The 16,989-nt window shown below is 45.0% G+C and overlaps 1 protein-coding gene across 1 annotated transcript in view; it reads right to left on the bottom strand.

Annotated features, from left to right (window-relative positions):
* The window catches only part of HGSNAT (heparan-alpha-glucosaminide N-acetyltransferase), a 2,225,524-nt gene that overhangs the window by 1,169,449 nt on the left and 1,039,086 nt on the right, over positions 1-16,989 (bottom strand). The window contains exon 9 of the mRNA XM_069637664.1: positions 13,445-13,475. Coding sequence (XP_069493765.1) covers positions 13,445-13,475 — 31 coding nt within the window. The remainder of the gene's footprint in view (positions 1-13,444; positions 13,476-16,989) is intronic.

The raw sequence follows: 16,989 nt of genomic DNA, 5'->3' as shown, positions 1-16,989 counted from the left end.
GCTCGTAGGAAGGGGAAAATGGGTTTTCAGTGGGGGGGTGAGGTTCAGTAGACCACCAGGGATGGCTTGCAAGGGGTGGGGCATGCTTGAAAATTATTTGTGTTTGCTGGTGTGCCCGTAGGTAATACATGCTTTTTGTTTTGTTTACAGCTTTTTCTACGCGAGCAGCTGCAACGTTATGCGAGTACTGTTTTTTTATTATTCTATGGTTAGGGCCCACTGTCAGTGGGGTGGGTGAGACTGGGGCTGGATTGTTGGTGGTGTGGGTGGGAATGGGCCTTCTGGGCAGATATGTTGGTGGGCTGGGACACAATTGCAGAGGCAGGCCACAAATTGCCCCCCATGTCAAAAGAAAATTGGTGTTTCCCTGGGAGCGGATCCCTCCCATATGGGTTGTCCGTCTGCAAGCCCAGGCTCCACTTCTGGCTGTGCTACGTTACAGATGTCACCTCCGGGGAGGAATGGGGATCCTGGCGTGGCTCCCTGGAGCTGCTGCTGTGCTTAGGGGACGGTACACCTACATGGTGAATGGATGTCCAAGGCAAGGGACATCACCTCCAACCGTCCTGGAGTTGCGGCTGAGCTGCATTACAGCTTTTCCCTTCCGGGAGGTATTGGCACACTGCCGGGACTCCCTGGTGGGGAGAAGCTTTAACGCAGGGCAGCCAGGGTTCCAGCAAAGTCGGCGGTAATATCCCTGGCCTTGGGCACCCTTCTCCCATGTTGGTCTTTGCTGGGCGTTCTGGGACGATTTGAGTAAGTCAGACCTCTGTTGATTCCCACAGGTGTCCTCTTTTGGGAAATGCATGGGGTTCCCTGTTTTCCTCGCTGGCTTTGACACCCTAGGCCCAAATCTGTAGGGTGTGCGCATGAGCAGAATTCCTGAAATGATGCAGTGCCCAAAGACTTTGGGTTACCTGTGTTTTAGGCTTTCCCCTTAGCGCCCAGGTAGGTGCACCCACACATGCGAGGTAACGTTTTCATCGAGACTCCTGTGGGAACGCGGGACAGTAGGCCATGTGTTGTTGGTGGCGTGTTTCGGTGGGTGAGCCGAGTAAAATGTGTGGAAAATGGTTTTTTTTTTGCCTAATTTCTGACTTTGCTGGCGTTTCTGGGTAATAAATTCTGGGCCGATTTGCGCAAGTCAGACCTCTGCGGATTCCCAGACACTGACCAAAGCTTTGTATGAAAAAGAATATATATATTTATATATTTATTTTACACACTTCTAGTTCAACACATTAATCAATCACAGTTAATAAAGCAAGTTAAAATCAGTCAAGAAAAGTATACACAACTCCCTAGTTAAATTGTAGACAAGTTTGAGCAAGAGTGAAAACTGAGCAAAACGGCACAGTTAAAACCAAACACAAATGGCACTCTAGCAATTTCTCACAAGCGAGGGAAAGCACAAGTTACACCAAAATAACTTCTTACACACCCTAGCAACACTTCCCCTAAAATTGTGAACATGTTTAGGCAAGGCAGTACTTTAGCATAGAGAATACTTAAATGAAAACCAACAAAATGGCACTTCACAAGCTTAAAAAGTGGGAAGGAAAAGGTGGTTATAAGAAGTAGGTGCATCAGCACAGTTCTAGTTGAGAAGCCATCTAGAGAAGGCAGTTCTAACAAATTTAGCAAGAGTCAATAGGCCTGTGCCAGAGTCAGTGGTACAGGGCAAAGGCCCCAGCAGCAAAATGTTCTTGTAGCTGCAGTCAAGTCTTTGGTTAACGATTCGAAAAGGTGGATGCAGAAGGTGAAAGACAATGTTTAGAAGATAAGGGCAGCCAACCCAACAGGTAGGTAAATTATTTAAAACACCTTTAGAACTACCACGCGAAAAGGGCGGCCTGGCGGAACAATGTACCTTAATATAAAGAAGTGGCTCCTGCGGTGGCGGTTGTTCCTGCAGTTCGGGGGATCCAGCAGAGGAAGAGAGGCTCTCGTCGTGGAGGAAGGTTCGAGTTACTGCACTACCCAGGGATGAAACCAGTCGCGGTGCTACCCGACAAATAAAAAGTACGCTCCTTTAAATCGTGGTCCGGGTTGGCGGGTGCCTGGCTATCAGGTCTCCGAGTACAGGGTACTGGCGATTCGACCAGGGCAGGTCCAGGAAGGCGATTGGCAAACTGGTTGGCCCCACCAGCTCAAGGGAAGAATGCTCTTGCAGATGAAGATCTTCTCTCGTTGTGTGGAGAAAAGTGGTGAGATGCTGCAGCAGGGCTTCACCGGTGGTTCAGTCCTTGCAGGTGTCTTCGGCTTCTCTCCTCTTCGGCTTCTTAGTTCCAGTGGCAACGTCTTGCTATCCCAGTCCTCAGGACCCTGCTTTTATGCAAAAAGATCTCCATTCATACAGCCTAGCTGTCACTCACACAGTGGAGTGGTCATCTTGGCGGGAGACCCTCCAGCCTATCAGGACAAAGTGCGACATGGGTTGCTGAGGCAACCCTGTCCAGGGGTCCTACTCCCCCTCCCACACAATGGACCCACCCCAGACACAGTGGCGCCGAAAGGAGGGCTTCTTGGCAGAAGCCTGCCAAAAGGATGAACAAAGGATCCCCGACCTGGGTTAGGAGTTTAGAGGAAGACACGAGAAAGAAGTTATATTAAAGTTCTGGCAAATAAAATCTACCGGAGTAAAGTTAGTATTAAAATAAATCGGTGGTATGTTGGAGGCTGTCAGAAAATGTGGTAGCCTCGAACAATAGGAAAATCCCATAGGGAAATATTTGTGGTCGAATATTTACGGTAGTAACCACTGCCACCAGCCAGAAACTTTTGAGATAGGGACTGTACGGTAGGTACCCTCTTGAAAATGAACACCAGGGAAAAACTATTAACCCTTCCCAGTACCTCCATAGTAAGATGGGTTGTACTGGTTTAGTTCATAAAAATCGACTAGTAAAGTCAATGGGGACTTTACATGCCCTGGGAGACAGCAGTCAGTCAAAGGGTATGGAGTCTATGTTTGGGGGTCACTATGACACGCCTGTGTCACTGCACTGAGGGTGCTGTGTAACACATGCGTATAAAGATGGTTCCTATGAGGGTGAGAAAAACCCCATAGATATTAAAACACAAAAATAGCATACAACACACATAGCAAAAAATGCCTAAGAGTGGGAAAATGAGTCACACTCTTAGCAGGAGAAAAAAATAAACCCTTCAAATCCAGAAAAACTGCTGGGGGACTTTATAGGTAAGGGAAATTAGCCATAAAATGAGAATTCTCCCTATCATGTTGTTGGCGGCGTGTTTCGGTGGGTGGGCCGAGTGAAATGTGTAGAAAATGGGGTTTTTTTCACCTAATTTCAGACTTTGCCGGGGTTTCTGGGTAATACATTCTCGGCCGATTTGCGCAAGTCAGACCTCTGCGGATTCCCACAGGTTTCCGCTTTTCGGAAATGCATGGGGTTCCCCGTTTTCCTTGGTGGCTTGGAAACCCTAGGCCCAAATCCATAGGGTGTGTGCATGAGCAGAATTCCTGAAAAGATGCTGTGCCGAAAGACTTGGGGTTACCTGTGGTTTAGGCTTTCCCCTTGGCGCCCAGGTAGGTGCACCCACACATGTGAGGTACCGTTTTCATCGGGACACCTGTGGGAACGTGGGACGGTAGGCCATGCATTGTTGGCAGCGTATTTCAGTGGCTTGGACACTCGAGACCCAAAATCGTGAAATTCAGATGTCGGAAAAGACTTGCGGTTAGGGGCGTGTTCGGCTTTCCCCTTGGCGCCCAGGTTGGTGCACCCACACATGTGAGGTACCGTTTTCATCGGGACACGTGTGGAAACGTAGGAAGGTATGACATTTGTTGTGTTTGTGTGGTTTTCATAACGTTTTAACCAGTGGTCGAAGTGTACGAAAAGAAGAAGTGGAACTATGTTCCCTACTGGGCTGCACCGCTCCCCACAAACCCCATCGCCACGACCCCATGCCCTCTCCCATGCACAATACAAACCCCAAAACACACGCGCCTGCTGTTTAAGTGAATGGCCAGTGCAGTGCACTGAAACGGCAAGTTTCAACTGCTTCCTGCACTTTTATTTCAAAACGAAACCATTCCGGAATGGTTTCTTTTTAAAATAAAAGTATAGGAACGGTAAAACTTAATTAAAAGAAGTATAGGAGCACCGCTCCTGACCGCTCCCGCCCACTTCGACCACTGGTTTTAACCCATTTACTGGTGCCCTTTGTCACACAACCCTTTCATTTCCCAAATGTGCCATACATTTAGTCGCTGCTTTAGGCACCATACACTTTTGTAACCTGCACAAGTCACCTACCCTTGAAAAGGCCTGCCTGTGCTCTTTCAAAAAATGTATGCTTGCTGTTCCTCACCACATTGGTTTTCCTGATTTACACATGCTAAATTCAGTCTGTAAGCATAAAACTCCTGTGTACCATGGCTCAGTGTTTGGCTTGTGGTATTGCTTGTTTTGTGAAGCACTAGAAAAAATGTGTGCTTTCCTAACTGCAAGAGTCGGGGAAATGTAGCGGAGCATTGATTTTCTCAAAATTCATAGAAGCCATAGAAGGCATTGCCATACCAAGCCAACCATGTCCACCACATAGCTTTTTTCTGTAATTTTTCCGCTTTTTCCCCAACCTATGGCATTTTACCCTACCTAGTTATTGCCCGACCTGCGCAAATCACGCCTTCCTAAACTTGGAATTTTGTCTACTTTTCAGAAATGTATGCCTTTCTGTCCTCCCTTTTCTTCCATTCCGTCCATGCATGTCCAATTGGCCAAACTGGCCAAAATCGCCTACCTTTCACAAAATGGTTGATAACCACATCAAAATCTTGTTTTTCGTTTCCACTCATGCTGTTCTTGAAAGCCAGGAAATTGGGGAATTCAGCACAGCAAACCATTTGTTCCTCGCTCTTACAAGGAAAAAATCACAGGCTTCTTTGTACATCATTTTATTGGCATTTTTTGAAAAAACAAAACAATTTGACACTTTTTGGTTATTTTCTCTCACCACCCTACAGCAACCTAGGATTCCTGGGTGGCGTTATGACCGCCTACATGTGGGGAAAAAAAGGGCCACATTTGGCCGCGATATCTCATGTAACAAAAACGTTACAAGGCATTGAATGGCCACATACCGAAATCACCAAAAAAGGCTTTGGCACTGGGGGAAAATGACCATGGCACTTAAAGGGTTAATGGTTCTCCCATGGAAAATAAAATTATACGTTGGAAAAAGTGGGTAAGAATGGATGTCAACCCTCAAAATGTTGAAACAATCACAAAATTAGAATTTGGAAAGCCCCCTGATCAGTTCACTGTCTCAGAGTGAAGTCACCTAAAAGATGTTTACTGCTTGTTTCCAAGGCAGCTCTAAATCCAAATGATTAAGGCAAGTATTAAAAATCAGAATTTGGACAAATTGGCCACGTGCCAATTTATAGACCCAAAGACTAGAAATACAGTCTCGGCCCAGTCATCAAATGTTCTGCTTGCTTCCTTGCCCGGGTACATCAAGATTGTGGGCGTCAGCAGTATCCTTCAGGACCTGTGTTTTAGACTTTGACGACATTTCAGGAACCCCCTCCAACTGTCTGAAACAGCTGGTTTATAAACGCTAAGTCCCACCCATGTTTCCCTGTAAGCCAAAGCAGTTCTAACAAATGTAATTAATGTAATCAGTAGAAATCGTAGAACTGAGCATCTTGCTTATTTGTTTATATTTGTAATTAAGCCAATCACGTCGTTATTGGTTGCTTACGTATGAAATGGTATGCGTGAACAAGATGGGCATTTTGCCAAATGGTGCAAGATGACAATGTTATTCATAACAAATCATTTTTAACTATCAGGCTGTCCCAATTAAGTGTTTGCACTTGGGTGGTTTATTTATACTAGCTTAACAGTTTATTTTTTTTGTTTACATAAACATCTTTAGATACGGATTTGTTAAAACAACTATGATGATATTATGTCTGTTTGCTATGCTTGTTTTGACATTTTGTCAATTAAATCTTTTCAAAATAAAAAAAAACGCAAACTTTTTTTAGAAGCCAATAATTTATGCAGATCCACTGTCACAGTGAACAACGCATACTTTGTTGCCAAATTCATTTACCGTGCTTGGCTTCGCAGGATGTCACCCCCAGTCATTTGACCTATACCCTTATGGTTTTCTATACTTTTTATCAGGATTTTATTGGTGTAAATGAATGATCTGTAAATGTTATTATCATTATGAATTACCTGTTCTCTGTATGAAATCTATGTATTTAATAATGTTGTATTGGATGTGTGTGCTAATGGTACATTTTCCAAATAAAGCACTAAGTGAGCAAAGAGGATTTTCTTCCTTATAGCGGGCCATTGGCGGTTCGGTGGTCATCAATATTTGAATGGTACAGTGTAACTGATTGAAAGCTAAATGTGCATCCATCTCCCAAGGGTCCAATAACGGTAGCGATTTCTGAAGCATACTTTTGTCATTCACTGTGTCTTGTCCCCAAGCAGCTTAAGAAGACATCCAGAGGGAACCACACTGATGCCCGCTTTCTTTGATTCATCAGGACCAGCTAGGTTATTTATCTACAAGGTCTTTGGTTCCCTTAAAAAAGCAACTGCTGGTTCCTATGTGCTACACTTCATCTCTGGATCAACAAATCTCCTAAAAAGACAAGCAGTAGGTAGAATCCCATGACTGCCCAAAGACATAAATGAACCTTCTTTGAGCCACTGGAGAACCCCTTTAACTTCCAAGAGCGCAATCCAGGCTATTGAAGCTGCACCATAGCCGAGCATCTTGTCCATCTTTCAGAACACCAACGACATCACCCAGGGTGCTAGGGTCATCCATCTTGCACCAGGACCCACTGCCTGCATCCCATTCAGCTTCGTCATCGAATAGCACCTTTAACAGCTCATTATCATCGTAATCAAGAGGTTCTGCACTCACTTGTTAGTTATCAGGCACAAGGATCGCGCACTAAAGCAAATCTGCAAGTTAAGCATAAGGCATCCACTCTCAGGCAACACGCACCGTGTTCCTGTCTTGTTACCTGTGTTAGGGAGAATTCTCTGTTAAGGCTAATTTCCCCAAACCTAGTGAGTTCCCCAGCAGCTATGCTGGATTTTTGGGGTTTATTTTTTAATCCTGCTAAGAGTGAGACTCTTTTTCTCCCACTCTTAGACATGATTTGAGATATCCTTTGACTTTGTAATGTGTTTTATGAGCTATGGGGTCTTTTACTCCATAGGGTTTCATGTGGTTTTTGGTAAGTGTGTTATACAGCACCCTCAGTGCAGTAACACAGGGGTGTCATAGTGACCCCCAAACATAGACTCCATACCCTGGGACTGACTACTGTCTCCCAGGGCATGTAAAGTCACCATTGACTTTACTAGTCTTCAATTGTGAACAGAACCAGTACCAACCATCATATTGTGGAAGTACTGGTAGGGGTAATTAGATTGCCCCTGGCTCTTTTTTTCGAGGGGGCACTGTGCAGTCCCCCCTCGTCGAGTTTCTGGCTGGTGGCAGTGGTTACCACGCAAAATATTCCACCAGAATATTTCCTATGGGATTCTCCCATTCATTTTAAACGCACCACTTTTTGGTGCAATGTTAAAGATACCGCTGGGTTATTTATTTAATATTTATTCCCCGGTTGGGTCTTTTTGCCAGGACTCGGTTTTAAAATGGCGTTTGTGTTCGCCTCTGTAATTCTAACCCAATTCGAGCCCTTTGTTCCACTTTTTGGCGGGCTTCTCCACATAAGCCTCCAAAAGTGGTGCTACTCTGTCTGGGTCTACAGGATGTGTGGGAGGGGGGTTTGGGCACCCTGGACTGAGTTGCCTCAGCAACTCAAGTCGCACTCTTGTGTGATTGGCCCAGTGGTGAGCCGCCCGGCTCACCACTTGGCATGTTTGAGTGACAGCTAGGACTGATGAATGGGGGTTTTCTGCATAAAAGCAGGGCTTTGGGGACTGGAACTTCAGAAATCGCCACAGGACCAAAGAATCCGAAGAGGGAGAAGCTGAGCCGACCTGCAATGACGACACCACCGGTGAAGCCCTGCTGAACCGTCTCACCACTTCCCAACGACAGAGAAGATCTTCATCCCGGAGAGTCTTCTTCCTCTGAACTGGTGGGGATAACCAGTTCGCCCTCTTTTCGCCTTCCTGGATCGTCTCGTGGTCGAATCGCCCGTGCCAAGCACCCTGGCGGCAGGATAGCCACGCTTCACCACTACCGCGAATAAAAGGGTAGTACCTTTTAACCAGGAAACTCTGCGGCTGGTTTCTTCCCTGGCAGTGCAACGACCTCCAGCTTTCCTCCACGTCGAGACCTTCTTTTCCTCTGGACGAAACACTGACTTGCACCCGCTGTCAGGAACAACTGCCCCCGCTGGAGCTTTCTCACCATTTCAGGTACTGTGTCCCGCCTGGTCTCCCTTGCAACAGACTGTTCAAGGTGTCCCATAAATCCTTGACTTTCTATCCTGGGGTGACTTGGGACCTGCTAACCAACTTTTCCTGACTTGATCCAACCCTTTTTGAACTATCTGCAAAGACTCTTTAAAAGTACTATTCAACTGTGTGATCTTGGACACATTCCGCCTTGCTCTCTCTAAGAGTGGGCCTGGCCTATGACTTTCTTGCTCCTCAGTAGACTCTGCCTTTTCTGACTTGCTCTGGTTCTCTTAAAGTGTTGGTATTGTGTATGTTCCTAATTCTGCCTCTTTCCCTCCCTTTTTAATTAACTTATTGGAGTGCCATCTTAGGTTAAGCACTCACCTCTGTCTGAAAATAAGTGGTGTTTTATCTAAGACGTGTTCAATAAGTGATCAGGGATGTACACATATTAAAAGTGACTGTGTTTGAACTGGTTGCCATATTAGTGTTAGTGTATTTTACAAAGTGTGTTTTTAAATAAATAATTATATACTTTTATACCCAAGCTCTGGTCAGTGTTTGCTTGTGCTACTGTATTTTGGTACCTATCTTGTATACTCTATATAATGTCTAACTCTTCTTGAGAGAAGTCTGGCTGCTCAGCCACAGCTACCAGGTAAATCTGGGTGGTACAGACTACTACCAATTGGGTTTACTGCCAACACCTGTAGTCTTAAGCCTTTTGCAGTGGTCCCTAAGGGAACTGCACAGGTTTCTGCCTAACAACCTGTTGCCATGAAGACAAGGAACGCTTGCACGAGTTCGTTCACCCGGGAAGTAGAATGCTGGCGCTGGGTCACGTTACTCAGAGACACATTACAAACTATGTAAACTCGCGCTCTCTACGAGCGGGTGCTTCTGATTGAAGTTTCGACCCTTGTCCTGCGATTTCGTTTAATCCTCTTGGTCCTTGCCTTGTCTCGTGCCTCTTTTGTTACTTTTTTCCCTGTCTCCTTGTCCCGCTCCTTGTGCCCTTCCCCCGGAGCCTGCTGCTTCCTTCTCGGCTCTGTCGAGAACCGTAGCGGGTTTCACCTTGCTCCTTACTTTGCTCTGCATAGTTCACCCGACGCTCGACTCTATTGCCATACGGATTGAGATTGCCTGCTCCTCGATACTCTTTGATGCCAGCACGTTACCAGAGCCATTTTTGCTATACGGATTGAGACTGCCTGCTCCCCGATACTCGTTGATGCCAACACGTTACCAGAGCCATTTTTGCCATACAGATTGAGACTGCCTGCTCCCTTGAACTTACTTGCATTTGCCGTGTCTCTAACGGAACGTATCAAAGCATCTAATTCACCTGCCAGCTTATTGTCACCAGAACTAGATAGGCTTGCTGAAGGTGCTTAGGCGTCCTTGTGCCGTCGGGTTAGGTTTAATACTATTACTAGGCGTCCTCGTGCCGTCGGAGTAGTGTCTTGGTTTGCTTTGCCACAAGGTTGTTCGACTCTGGGACTCTCTTACAGACAGCGCCTACCATCTGACTGCTGCATGGTAAGAACATTCACCCCTGTGTTTTGCTTTGTTTATTGTCAAATCACGTCTTGTAAAACTCCTAGCTTACCCTGGTTATTTGTCGTTGAATCCAAATTGGATCCTGTGGACATTTCTACATCGCCCAAGATTGGCCTACTCCATTCCTGCTTATTGTTTGTTTATTGTTCTCTTGGTTCGGTGAGTGGGGGGGGTTCTTCAGTATAACAAAATCAGTTTTCTGATATTGTTCTTTGTTTTTGCAGCAGGTGAGTCATGGATGTGTCTACTCTTTTCGACTGCTAGATCCCTCTCTCTGTCTCTGTTTAGAACAGCAGAGGGTTATAACAGTAGGAAGAATTCTTTGGCTACTGTGGGGGCTTTCTGAACATTGTCTACCCCTTGTTGGGGGTTCAGCTATGCTGGGTCTTAACACTTGTCACCCAGAGAAGAATATTGGTGAATAGGAAATCTGTGGGCGAAAGTGTCCAAAACCATGAAAGCTGTGCTTTCCAATAATGCAGCGCTTAACCCCTTGGAAAACACTGAGGTATGACTCTGTTCTAAAAACCCTATCTACAACATTGTGTTTTAATTCAAACACAGATTCCTGAATATTTAGGACTTCTGTGGAAGTCACTGCCTTATAAACTGTACTCCCAAAAAGTTACGTACCTTTGATAAAGTGCATTTGTTTTCAAGAACAAAGCCTATGAAAACAGTGTATGTGTACTAATACATTGTCTGGGCAAAACTTTACTGTATGTTGCAATGTATCTTTTTATCAACATATCCCCCCGCCCCCATTCTAAGAGTTTAACCTCAGACCTCTCCACCATGTTTACCCCTGGAAGTGTCAGTTATTTAAAGAGAAGCCCTGCAATCTTGGTGTGGATTAATTTGTCTGAATCCGACACCCTTCTAATGTTCCTGGGTTCATAATTATAGGTTTTGGCCAGTGAGGTTTAGAAGAAAAAGTATTCAACAGAATTAATTTCCCTCACTATTTTTGGTCTGGCCCTTTAAATCGGTTATGTTTATTATTTATGCAAAACGTTAAGAATATGATCTCTTCCTTTATTTTTTTAGGTACTTTGAGGGGTCCGAAATGCAAGCCGGACACAAAAGTAAAGATTGCTCAAGGTTTGCCATTTTATTAAAAGAAAAGGGTGAAATAAACACCTAACTTTCCCTATCCTAACGAGGAAGTCCCTACCTAGTAAACTAAACTAAAGAAGGATGTGTCCGAAAAGTATATGACCCTCACACTAATACATACAACAAAAGAACTCCAGGAATATTTGGCAGTCTTCAATTCAACACAATAGAATAAGAGGTCAAACGGATAGGTTTTTTAAAGTACTCCTTGGACAAGGGTTGGATTCCGTTCCCTTGGATAAAAGCAGGAATACCTTTGGAGAAGTTCTGATTAAACAAAGTTCCTTTCAGTTCAATACAAAAGATCTTTTCCATCAAAGGTGACCTTTCACTTGTTAAAGTAAATGCCTCCTTCATAAACACCTGTTCCACAAATCACAGCAATGGGTATCTTTCTCACTATCTTTCTTGGTGAAGCAGAAATGTCTTTCTCTCAAAACTTAAGTTCATAAACCAAAGTAATTATCAACATATCACCTTTCTTCTTCAAGTAGAATGCTTTGTTAGGATAACACAGCAACTGCTTCTGTTAATGCCATACTTGTTTTTCAAATGAAGTACTGCTAACACGCTCTTTTCATTACAGCACTTTACCACAAAACAACATTATTCCTGGTCCACTAGCCTGCCAGGACTAACTACTATTGGTCCCTTTCCTGTTTTACTCACTTGCCAGGAAGTAAACTCCTACAACTACACTTATGCTTTGTAGCAGCCTTTGTGCTAAGATCCTCTACACCAGTATCCTTTGTGGGGAGGGGTGAACAAGGTCTGCTTCTCTGTATAATCTATTGACTCTTGGTAATGCAAGTTACAAGTTTCCCCCACTTGGTGTCCCAGATAAGAGAAGTTGCACCCTTGTTGTCTTAGTAGTCCTACTATGCAACCTCTTAGCTGTTGGCAATGTGGGCTATATGTTTCCCTCAGTTGGTGTCCCCAAAAAGGGAAGTTGTGCCCTTCTTGCCTTTCCTCTGCTCCTTTACAGCCTCTTGGCTGTTGGCAATGCGGATTACAGATTTCCCCCAATCGGTGTCCCATATAAGGGGAAATGCACCCTTGTATTGCGTTATTTGTTCAGGATTCAGAAGAAGTGGTTTCTGCAAAATGTGTGTATGGAGCGCTACAGGGTTACCTTTAGTTTTAAGCCAACTCACTGGTCTTCTTTGCCGTCTCCTTTTTCCCTTGCAGGTGTTGCAATGGACAATCTATCTTCTTTCTGCTTTCCGGTCAGCTCCTGCGTAACTCCCGCAGTCTGCACAGCTTCTTCCCGTAGCCCTGACAGCTCCGGTGGTACACCTGCACACCGAAGTGCTGCTTGTCGGGTCAGGAGCATGTCTCCCTCTTGGCTGGGCTCTTCTTCCCAATACCGCTTGCTGCTATGCGTACTCGGCCACTCCACCCACCATCAGATCTCGCGTCGGCATCAGCTGGCGTTCTTCTGTCTGCTTCTGCGACCGACCCAGTATTCAGGTCTGCCCTTGCCGCAGCTACTACTTCAGCATCCTCTTCTCCCAGTTGCAAATCATTCCTGAGTTTAAATGTCCCGCTCAAGGGGATGTGGTTTATAACAACTCAACCACACATTCTGGTTAATTGCACTGTTGGAGCTTACTAACTCTGGGCCCCTCTTCTTTGTCCCAGTACCAAGGGCATTATGGATCCTGAAGTCCATAATGGTTTTGGAATTTGGATGTCCAATTATTTTGGATTGCATAGCAGTTACATTGGTTTGTTCCATTTTACAATATGTCATCAGGGCTTTAGGAATGACAGGGGAATCTCGGGTTAAAGAATTTGTCAATCCCCCCTGATATGGAGTCCCCTCCCATGTGATCCTCGCACATAATAACGCCCCCAAGGTTAGGATCATGTAGCAGCTGTCTTCCCCTGGTCACATGAGAGGAGGACCATACCTGGGTTTCAGTGATGATCTCACTAGATTCATCACAGTACTTGAGTGCAGACAATGTACACTTTCTGTAAAAATGCCCATGACAAACTTCTGCATTTTTTGTAGCATGTTAGGCTGCAGTAAACTTCCCTTCTAAAGGGGACTTGCCTATTAGAGAAAGGCTTCATATAATTATGAATCATATTGCAAATCGTGTTTGTATGCATCTTGTCTTAATTTAATGAAATGCAAGCTTATTGCTTCATAATGCAAAACACATACACAGTAGCAAAAAATGACAATTACGTTATGTAGACCTGGTCTTAAATGAGTGATACCTGGATACTTATGAGGTTGCAGATATAGATATAAAGGTAAGGATGCAAACACACTTCAATTTTAAAATGCAGCCCGACAAACATAACAGAGGTAGAAGATGTTACAGTGTCTGATATTGTTAAATACCTTATCTGGAGTTAATAAAAAGACTCACCATGGGAAAACGAGGTCTGCCAGAGTTAATCCTATAATGAGATACAAATAAAAATATACATCTTGTTAGAATATAGATTTATAGATGTCCTTGATAGTTTTCTAAACATAATCATTATAAACACCACAACATACTTTGACGAGTCAGACATGGTAGATGGACACATAGATGAACAAGTTACTTACCCCTGGTAAAGTTCTTTCGATTGGAAGTTCCTCCAATGTATTCCTCATCTTATGATAAAAATCTCTCCAGCTTTGCTGCTTCTGATTCTTTTTTTCCGAAAGAGGGCGCTGTATGCAGTGTTGTCGAGTCAATGTCCCTCAAGGGCCTCCGCTCGACGTCATCATCAGTATAACTAGCGCATGCAGCGCCCGTTGGTTTCAGTTCTGTTTTTCCCCCTTCTGAAAAGGAATTACCAGGCGTACCCAAGACTGTAGGCTCACAGAAAGCTTGGAGTGTAATAACACGTAAATTGTGTGGCGGGGTAGGCTGGGAGGGGCGATGAGGAATACGTGGGAGGAACATCCAATCGAAAGAACGTTACCAGGGGTAAGTAACTTGTTCTTCAAATGGATTGTGTATTCCTCATCTTATGATAGACTCCCAAAGCAGTAATAATTTGGAGGTGGGAGTACCAATAAAATGTATATTTTATGGACTGAATGGAGGACGGCTTTTGCAAAAAGTGCTCCCTGACTGGAAGATGAATACAGACAGTAGTGTTTTACGAATGTATGGAAAGATGACCAAGTGGCCGCTGAGCAAATATCCTTGACTGGGACACCTCTTTGAAGAGCAGCAGAGGTTGCCATGCCCCTTGTGAAATGAGCCCTTAGGCCTTTCCGTGGGTCCTTTCCCACTAATCTGTAGCATTCGCCAATAGCCAGGAGGATCCATCTGGATATTGTTTGCTTAGTAACCGCAAGGCCCAATTTGGGGCGGTATAGCCAATAAAAAGTTGGTCATATTGGCGAAATGTAGCCATTCTGGATATATAAAAACTGAGAGCCCTTTTTGGATACAGTCTATGTAGCATCTCCTCTTCCTTTTCTGGATGAGGAGATGGATAGAATGTTGGCAAGGTAATTTTCTGTGACAAGTGGAAGTCGGAGACTACCTTCAGTAAAAAAGAAGGTTTTGCAAGAGAGTAGCTTTGTCTTTATGGAAGACCATGTGAGGACGTTTGCAAGAAAGAGCCTGCCATTCGCTTACCCTGCGACCTGATGTTATTGCGATAAGCAAAACCGTTTTTGATGTCATGGGCATGAGTGTAAAGGCTCAAAGGGAATACATGTCAAAAACCTTAACACAAGATTGAGGTCCCAAACATTAGTAAGGCCTTTCAAGTATTGGACTATCAGAGGAATCTTAAAATATGAATCCTCCTCTGAGGAGAACTTACAAATGGAAAGCGCTCCTAGGTAACCCTTAATTGTTCCAATCTGGAGCCCCAGATTTGCTAAATGTAACAGAAAGGAAAGTACCATATGTGTTTCACATAGGAATGGATCCACATTCGTATCCCTGCACCAGTTGCTGAACTTGTTCCAACAACAACGGTACAAAGATTTAGTTGCTGCCTTCTGGCCGAAAAGCAAAATCTCTATTACGTCATCCAGGAGGTCCCAATCCTTGTATCTCAGCCTTTCACAAACCATTTGTGAAGGCTGAGTGTCTTGACCTCTGGATGGAGAACCCAACCTTCCTCTTGCGAGAGAAGATCCTCTCTTTGTGGAAGACGTATTGGAGGGCAGATGGACATGTCCAGAAGGTCTAGGTACCACATCCTCCTGGCCCAATCTGCAGCAATTAGGATCGTGGATTTCCCGAACTTTCTCAACCTCCTGATCACATGAGGAATGACGGGGACTGGAGGAAACGCATATAGGAGTGGAAATTGCCAGTCCACCATCAACGTGTCTCCTAGAGCTCCTCTTGGGGGAAATTCCCTGTAGAAGTACTGTTCATACTTTGTTGACACTGGTCACGAACAGATCCACTTGAGGGGTTTCCCAAATGGTGAAGGTCTCAAAGGACCTCTTGAGCTAGTTCCCACTTATGGGAGACCGTGCTCTGCCTGCTCAGAGCATCCACTGCCGTGTTCTACTCTCTGGCTAGGTGAACTGCCAACAGAGAGAGGCCTTCTTGTATTGCCCAGAGCTGCGTTGCTTCTCTGCACAGTGGTAGTGACCCTACACCTCCTCTCTTGTTGAGGTAGTACATGGCCACCGTGTTGTCCGTCATTATCAGGACATTCTTTCCCAGTACAGAGGGCAGGAAGGCTTTCAGCGCTAGTCTGATCGCCCCCAGCTCCAAAAGGTTGATATGAAGTTTGGACTCTGATGGAGACCAACGACCGCTGATTCTTAGATCGTTAGTGTGACTCACCACCCCATGAGTGAGGCGTCCATCACTACCGTTATCTCCGGCCATGGTTGCCAAAATGATTCTCCCTTGAGAATGTTGTCTTTGCAAGCCCACCACAGAAGGTCCTGAGCAACTTTGCCCGGAACTTGCAGGTGGTCCGACATCTTGCCCGACAACTAGGACGATTGAGTCCTGAGAACCCATTGCAGGCATCTCATTCCCAGGCGGGCCTCCGGCACCAGGAATATGCAGGATGCCATGAGACCGAGCAACCTCAGAAAATCGAAGGCCGTAAGATGCTGGGCATGCTGGAATTTGGTAACCATCTACAGAATGTGTTGAGCTCTCACCTTGGGTGGCACGGCTTTTCCAGAGGAAGTATCCAGGACTACTCCATTAAATTGGAGTCTTTGGGATGGTGTCATGTGGGACTTCTTGTAATTGAGGAAGAAGCCCAGTCTGTGCAGCGAGTGGCAGGTTACGTTGAGATGTTCCTGGGATTGTTCGGGTGAACAAGCCCTGATCAACCAATTGTCTAGGTAGGGGTAGAAGTCAATACCCCATCTCCTGATACTCGCTGCCACCACCGCCATCAACTTGGTGAAAACCATCGGAGCTGAGGTCAGCCCGAATGGCAGAACTCGAAACTGATAACGAGAACCGCCAACCTCAGGTACTTTCTGTGCTTGAGATGGATTAGCACATGAAAGGAAGCATCCTGAAGGTCCAATGATACCAACCAGTCCTGGAGTTCGAGCGCCTGAAGCTTCTGATTGTCAGATTTCACCTTTTACTTGAGGGGACAAGTCCTTGGATGTACTTGAGCCCATAGTGTAGGGGACACATTCTTCCCAACAATGTACCCCTCTGATTGTATAATAGACAGAGCAATCCATTACCTGGAAGAATGGACACAACACGAACACCAGGCTGTCAAAAGAACGAGAACACGTAAATAACAGTACTAGAGTCGTAAACAATTGACAATGATATACCAATCAGTGAGAGGCTAACCTGAATCAGGAGTGATGATATTTGAAGCGTGATTCTTTCTCATGTGTTCTGGACAACTCCTGGTGTACCTGCAATATAGTATATATTCAGGTATGATGTACCCATGTACAGACAACAGAAACTTAGAGACGTCTGGGTAGAACAATTTAAACCACAATCTT

Source organism: Ambystoma mexicanum, chromosome 14, assembly GCF_040938575.1.
Source record: "Ambystoma mexicanum isolate Mex_15411 chromosome 14, UKY_AmexF1_1, whole genome shotgun sequence".
NCBI classification, from domain to species: Eukaryota; Metazoa; Chordata; class Amphibia; order Caudata; family Ambystomatidae; genus Ambystoma; species Ambystoma mexicanum.
Note: the sequence above shows the minus strand (reverse complement) of the source record. Positions and strands in the feature narration are given on the sequence as shown.